This window comes from Xenia sp. Carnegie-2017, unplaced genomic scaffold, assembly GCF_021976095.1.
Source record: "Xenia sp. Carnegie-2017 unplaced genomic scaffold, XeniaSp_v1 HiC_scaffold_2, whole genome shotgun sequence".
Classification (NCBI taxonomy): Eukaryota; Metazoa; Cnidaria; class Anthozoa; order Malacalcyonacea; family Xeniidae; genus Xenia; species Xenia sp. Carnegie-2017.
In genome coordinates, this window is record NW_025813482.1 from 2,232,662 (window position 1) to 2,240,477 (window position 7,816).

The following is a 7,816-nucleotide window of genomic DNA, read 5'->3' on the forward strand; positions in this document are numbered from 1 at the left end:
TATGGCTAAGTAGAGACAAAGATCATTTTAAATGACTACATAGTTTCTTAAAAGACACAGAATGCTGTCGTCACCAATTGTCTATGATGAATTCTAAGAGATTGTTCTGATGATTTTTGATTGGTTAAGCATCGCTAGAAATGAATCTTAAATACCGAATGACTCCACGGAACAATTAGACACTTACAAATCCATAGCAAATCTTGTTACATGTGAAACATGTCAAAAAACATAACTCTTTTATTCAGCATTAAATAATAGAAGTAATGCTCATAATGAGCCTTATACTTTATTAAAACGTATTAATACATTTAAAACTCGGCATCTAAACTTTGACCGATTAATTGTTGTCGACGACTATTTTCAACGGCAGTTGTAACCATACTACGACACTTAATATGACTGAAGCTCATCTCATCATAATGCTATAAATAAAAAAAATATCAATGTTTTTGTCTATTAAATAAATTGACTATCCTTGCAACAATTTAGCCCATGGGGTATAAAAGAACTTACAGATAATAATGTCTGAACTTTATGCACCACGAAAACCGCGATTGCCACGCAAAGAAAGTGAAGGTCTTTCATTGACGAACCTGCAAATGTTATAAGAGTGAAGAAAATCGATTTGTACTCGTTGCTGGACGTAACCACTCTAAAATTTGATGCATTGATGTAAATAAAAAACGCTGAAATCCTTCATTAGCATAAGTGTCCTCACTTAAACTGCTATAAGCATAAGAACGGAGAGTTGATAATCTCGTTCTTATGTATTTGTCGCAAGTGAGGACCACACTTCTACTCGTGTGTGTTTGTGTAGATCACGTGGTATAATTACCTGTGACATGTCGCCAAAGTGACTTCAATTGTATAAGAAGCCATCGTCGCCAAGATGACCAAGTGCCGTTGAGAACACTTGAAGAACAACAGGACAAAATATGCAGAGCTGTTGATACTAAATTAAAAAACAGCAGAAAGTAATGGTTATGGAGAATAAACATAACTTCACGGCTACGTTCAAAATACTAACGTCACATTTTTATTTCTATATTACTTACATTTCTGAACGAATATCCCAGGAGTAGACCTTAGAACATAACGTATACCACGTTGTACGGAGAGTAAGAATTTTCTAATCGAAGACGGTTCGTGTTTATCAATAAGACCAGACATGGTACCAGCCAGCCTAAAAAATAGGGACGCATTACGTACATGTGGTTAGCCTGTGAAACTTATGACAATAAGTAGATTTATCAAACTAGTTCAAGTAATATGATATATTTAGTATTATTTCCTCAAAATTTGCTTGACTAATTACAATAACATTTTCATAGAAAGTTACTTTTTTGCCACAATTACCACATCGCTATAAACTTCTGTTTTGAAACAGTTATCAGAGGTGTACGTATATGTTGTTCACTGAACCTTATGACTTGTATCAATTTACACATATACACGATTTGTGTAATCAAACGAGCGACCGCGTGAAATGGCAAATGAGGAATTGCAAACAAAACATTCTGTAATTATCTTACAGCAATATTATCTTATTTATCATCTATATCCTATTATGCAAGCGTATACATGCATTGGGTTTATTTCGTTCGTAAATCGCTGTAGTAAATACAAAAAATAATGATAGCCATGATAACGGTGTGTCTTACACAGTACCAACGACAACTGTAGCTATAACACCACACTGGTATCAAGAAAATACCGTGAATTACTAAGATTAAAGGTATAACGCCCATGTTTAATTCAATAACTGCACAAATCATTTTGAGGAAAGTAAAAGCCAGCTTGCACTGAGAAAAATTTCCTGAAACTTGTTGTCCGAGATAAGACATCGTAATTATTACAAAAACTGAAACGTCAAAACTAAATATAAAATGATACAACTGAAACATATTCAAGTTTAGTTTATTCTGCTGCAGTATGTCAGTAATCTGGTAAGGTAGCCGCTATGATCCCTGAAATTTTAGTACAAGGAGATTCGTGTGCCACAAATAATTGCACTACAATTAGTGTTAAAGTAAACTTTGCAATATTTCGATGCGTGATAATCATATCAAGTCCAAGATTAAAGAAAGCTATTGATTGGTCAATCGTTGTAGCACACACGTGTACCAATCAACAATTGGCTATTAAAACATTTGCCAATTAGAAACTTTGCAAACTGTGAAGTTTCTTCGTTTATTTGCTTTTTAATCCAAATGAAAGATTTTCTACGTTTTAAGTTCACAATATAGCTAATAGCTACTTGATTAAATCTGATGAATCAGCCTACGTCTTTTATAAACTGAATATTGACAGCATTTCATTTCTATTTGCTGGCGAATTAATCCGATTAACCTTTGATACAACACCAATAGCAAACAGCACGACAATACCAAACAACTAACTTTAAATCGACTAAACCTCTCTGTTTTGCTTAGACAAACAACGTCAATCGCAACTGAGCAAGACATACCGTGAGATTACGTTAGATATATGATAAGTATATTTACTAGCAAGCCAACATTTATATTAACGTTCGTCATTCACCAACCTCCCAGTGAAGTCGACGGCAAGTCTCTGATCATGACTGTTGTTGAAGCCTTGCACAAGCAATCGAGCAAAAACACGATCTTGTCTTAAAATAAACAAAAGAAAAAAGTAAATCAAGCACGAAAGGCTGTAGCTGTGATTTAATAAAATGATAGCATACATTAAAACATTTTATGTAATGATTAGTAGATGTTTAGTAAGCAAGAATTCAATAAATATTTATATGGGTATTTTATCACAAGACAAATATGCATAATTGAGTACATTAAGGAACATATGTTCAGTGTGATATGTACATACATACTAACTAGAGACTTTATCAATATGCCTACAGCACATAAGCATCTTCCTAACCACACAGAGATATGAAATAATACTTTTTCAATATGGAACAGAATGTTTGAAAATGCTGTTTCTACAATAGAATATTACATGCAGATGCAGATCAAAAGTATAATTGAAAAATGAATATTATTGGAATTCACAATGTTTGTAAACATCGTTTTGCATAAGATTTTTCCTATGTCTAATATATTAAACTACAATACCACAATAAAGAAAATTTACATAATTCAAGGATGGAAAAAATGTCTAATAAATCACAACAAAGCTTGTACAAAACAAGGAATTGCAGCTTTTAGTTCAAAATCAGTTTCAAAATGAATTAAATATGAGGTAATTTTAAAGAACATGAATACATATGATAGTACAATCTATCTATATGCAAAACATCAATAATGTGTCTCTTAAATGAGATAAAAAAGCCATCTTTATGTACATAGACAGAATGCAATAACTGAAGCTGAATAAATAATCTAAATAATCTTGAACATATTCTCTAATGACATTTCTCATTATATAGCACTTTGGATGACTTAGTTTGTCAACAAAATGCCCGGCCAATATGACATTTGTACTATTTGAGTTTTGATCAACTATTTTCCTCAGAGATGAGTGAAATTTTGTCACATCATCACAATGTAAAATCCAGGTTACGTAGATGTAATGTAACACACATATTTCGATGAAATGTAACTCCGAGTTTCAATAAATGTAACTTCAAGTTTCAATTAAGTTTTCTTTTTCAAGGTAATTTGCCAGTATGTAAAAATTTATGTTGCCCATTATTTTTCATGCACAAAACAGTAGAAATGAAGACAGTATGCTTAAAATAGAATACTGCAGACTAAAAGTAATTTAATGATGAATTTATTTAAGTTACAAAATATATCACAAAAAAACATGTTGGTCTTATTTTGATCCTATCATATTCTTCATTAAATTTTTTACATTACCAATTTAAATTTGTAAGACTGAACGTTTTAATTGTCTTGATTTTAACTTTAATTTGGGTTTACACGATGTCCTTTTTTTGGTTTACAATTAATGTTTCATTTTATATTTTATGAAATTGTTATCTGGTGAAGGAATAATACAGTACCACTGGTTCACTGTTTAGTTAAATTAATTTTTCAAATTTAAATTTTCAAACCACCTGTAATTAAATTGTGAATAGTCCTGAATCTTCCACAGAATACATGCCTTATTTTTGAAGCAAGACAAAATGTATAACAGTACAAGGAGATAGAAATACTTGTATAAAAGTGGATTGTTTCATGAGCATAATGGAAAGATAGCATTTTAAAACTTTGCATATTTTCCTATCAGACTATATTGTAAAAATGAACATCTATACATTTAGATTAAGAGTATCTGTTTTTCTAACAAACAGCATGATTGTGCATTTGTTTTTTCATTGGTAACTGAAAGAAACTTTCGGTTAGCCCTGCATGAACCAAGGTCATAGTTAGCTAAACTAGTTATACTAATTACTTATTCTTATACATTCAAACCAAATGGCTTGAATTACTGCAAAAATTTATGGGAAAAATTCTAATTTTATGGTTTTCTTATAGTGATTCTAATGAAAGATTACAATAACAAAACTTCCAATTTTATGTTGAGAAACCTAGTCTATTCTCCAAATAAAGGATAGTTGTTTTACCCTTTCAACACTAATAACTAATTATGGAAATAGTTGATTGTATTGTCAACTTAGTCTGATGAAAATTATGACATGGTGAAACTTAGCTATGACTGAAATCCTCTCTGTCATGGAAAATATCATTTCTAAGTTAGGAAAACAATAGGGGATGGACTTTGTAGCCGATCAAGGCAAACAAAAATTACTACATACAGCTCCAAAAAGCATTTGTAGAGTACCAAAACAACAGTCATACGTAACCCATGCTAATTTTGCTACATGAAGATAAACTTTAAAGCGAGCTTAAAAATACTTACACAAAGATGTAATGAATATGTCTCGGTTGCTTCGATGTTCCATGAGTCACTGGTCGTGCTATAGGATCCCAGCGATACGCTTTATAATTTCTCCCAGCTTGAGGTGATATGCTTGTGTCATCGAAGTAATGTTCCAAAGGTATAGCTTGTGAATCATCCAGTCTATCAGACCAATAGTTATTAAAATACTTCATGGCCCCAGATGAATTTTCAAATAGTTTATATAACGTGTCAATTCTGCTGACATATCTGTCCCCTTCGCCGTAATCTGCCGTGCTCTGCCACACAGCACGGCCACATTGTACACCATTAAATCTCTGAAAATTTTCATCATTGTCGGTGCAATATTTATCACATTCATATTTTGACTTGGTCCAGCGACGGCTGCGCAACTGGAGACCTTGTCCTAACGGAAAATACTTTGGAGTCAGGAAAATGTCAGCGAGTGATGGAGAAGCGACATCGACGAAAATTATCAACGCAGCCATTGTTAAAGCGACAGCGAGTGAAACACAAACTATCACTAACTGAATGCTTGGCACCGGCAGAAAATTACTCTTCACTGGAGCTGCTGCAATATTCATTTTCTTTGCACTCATCGCGAAATTTTAGCCTGGAGAATAACAACACAAGCCATAAAATAATGTCATCCACTTAAGATGATAAACTACAATCAACTTACCTTTGAATAAAATAGCTCCTACGTTTAAACAGGCAGCCGTCAGTAAGCCGTAAGACTTGATTTGTATTGATAGGTTGAAAAAAGAAAAAAGTCGAAATTTACGGAAATAATATCAATGGGTTAGTTTATGCTTAAAAAATTATCGCTCAACTTTCCTTTGTTGTCTGACGAAACAAAGCCTCTTATTGGTGGAGAGAGGTAGCAATACATTATATGCCAAAGTGAATATTGCTCATCTTATCAGTACGCAGCTGTTGTTTTTTTGATTTTTTTGCAGATGGCTAGATGTGAATAAGTTTAAATTATGCGTCGGTTTCAAGGAGAACTATTACCGCTTCAAAAGAGATCATCGCTGCATTTTATTATTAAGAAATAAGTATCATGCACGTCGCTGCGCCTCTACCAATCTGTGACATTGAATATTTAGACTGCTTAATTTATAACAGCAAAATTCAATAAAACATAAGGCGTTGTTGGTTTTCTGAATAATGCACAGGATAATTGATGTCGACACAGTCGACGGCGTGAAATTGTTCAACGTTGGTAGAGTTGCACTTCCGCATGAGAAAAATCATTTTTCCCGGACTGCCTGCCATGTTTCCAGGAACGTTCAATAAATTTGTTATCTAAATGAAAAATATTATTTTTATAACAAAAAGTTTTACAAATCCCTTTTGTGTTGTGCTCATGTCAGACCCCAATGCCATAAAATTAAAATATGTAACCGTAACTATGAAATATCATCATTTACGTTGTTAACTATGAACTATTTAATCTAGTTTGGTAACAATATAATGTCATCATCTATGTTGGAAACTATCAAACACTGAGAAAATAAAGCTTTCTTTCAGGTCAGGAGCGGATTATCCAGTAGGCTGACTAGGCTTAAGCCTACAGGCCCGGGCTTTCGAAAGGCCCGTTGTATCTGCACACAATTAGGATTTGAACGTTTTTGCTTTCTGGGCTAGCTAAATGTGCTTAACTTAGATAATTTACGCTGTTGAAATGTTACGTACGAACAGTTGAATGCTGAGGAACAATACCTTTCGTACTATCTTCTTTTCAAATGTTAAATGCTCAGAACTCATGAGGTATTAACTTTTCCTATTTCCTTGACCATGTCAATGATTTTTGAAATTTCGTTGTAACATAATAGGAAATGGGAAGCAAAGGGAAACTGAACTTATTGGGAGGAATAGGCCTGTTTCAAACGTCGAACTTTACATGCACCGAACGCATTAAAAACAAAAGAAACTGAGGAAGTTTATCTCATTATCTTTTGTTTTAAATGCGTCCGGTTCATGTAAAGTTCGACGCTTGAGCTAGGCCTTAAAGGCCCTTAACTTTGTCTTTGCCTATAGGCCCGTAATTAGTAATCCGCCACTGTTTCTGGTCAAATAATGTCATATAACAAACATTTAATTCAACCTACATATCTCGTTCTTAACTGTGAAGTACCTGATAGCTTTCTCAGTCTAAACTTTCTTCATAATGACTTTGAGCTTCATTAATAAGGACTTAAATAATCACCATGCAGGAGGCTTGAAATGTTCATATTCATTTCTTTTTCAAAATCTGTTTCAGGTTCAACAGCATAACATAATTGAATAAACTCTTTGAATAAATGTAAAAGTGCCAAAATAATATCATTGGATCCATTTGGGCCTTCCAAACTTGCAATCTTTCGATTCTATAAGAAATATTTGAACAGCCAGAACTGCATCCACATGCCACTTTTCTAATGTAACAGCACTTGATGGTGCATTTGCTTACGCTTTAGGATAATGACGAGCGAATATTCTGACATCAAATCCAGTACATAAGGTAAGAGACCAAAGCAATAAAAAAATAAAAGCAAACGAAATCATTGTGATCACCATGCACATGCTGGATTTACTTGTAACTGTAAACAGATCAAATAAAGTACTGTCAGTACCTTACTGAAATAACTGAATTTTAAAGAGCGGTGACTCTATTGTTTTTTAAGTTGAGTGGAAAAACTTTGATGGGGATTTAATTCACAGGCGCAATTCTTGGATTCCAGGGAATTATCAAACAACGTCGCTCGCCCACGACGTATGGTACTAACAACAACATTGTTGTAGAGTTCACTGGGGTGGGCACGTGCCCCCCTTAAAATTTGTTGCGCACTCTCCCCCTCCCCCCGCATTGTATATAAAGTTTTAAAAGCATGCAAATAAGCTAGCACATATATTGGTAAAACATTAAAATTTCAAGATGACAAACATGATGAAAACAACTTTTAATTGATTTATTGCTAGTTGA

The 7,816-nt window shown here is 33.5% G+C and overlaps 1 protein-coding gene across 1 annotated transcript; it reads right to left on the reverse strand.

Moving 5' to 3' along the window:
- Nucleotides 1-206: 206 nt before the first annotated feature.
- LOC124440751 lies at nt 207-7,463 on the reverse strand. Its single transcript, XM_046991178.1, has 8 exons — nt 6,989-7,463; nt 5,531-6,156; nt 4,849-5,461; nt 2,549-2,632; nt 1,059-1,186; nt 839-955; nt 517-596; nt 207-425 (listed from the first exon to the last, which is right to left on the reverse strand). The coding sequence occupies exons 3-8, from the start codon at nt 5,445-5,447 to the stop codon at nt 312-314; spliced, it is 1,122 nt and encodes a 373-aa protein (XP_046847134.1). The 5' UTR covers nt 5,448-5,461; nt 5,531-6,156; nt 6,989-7,463; the 3' UTR covers nt 207-311.
- Between the last annotated feature and the right edge of the window lie 353 nt (nt 7,464-7,816).

Excerpts from the sequence above, each read along its gene's own strand:
- LOC124440751 (XM_046991178.1), bottom strand. The coding sequence starts at position 5,447 with ATGAGTGCAAAGAAAATGAATATTGCAGCAGCTCCAGTGAAGAGTAAT. Across the intron at positions 597-838 it reads ACTTTGGCGACATGTCACAG|GTTCGTCAATGAAAGACCTT; the intron begins GTAATTATACCA and ends TAACATTTGCAG. Across the intron at positions 426-516 it reads AAGTTCAGACATTATTATCT|CATTATGATGAGATGAGCTT; the intron begins GTAAGTTCTTTT and ends TTTTATTTATAG.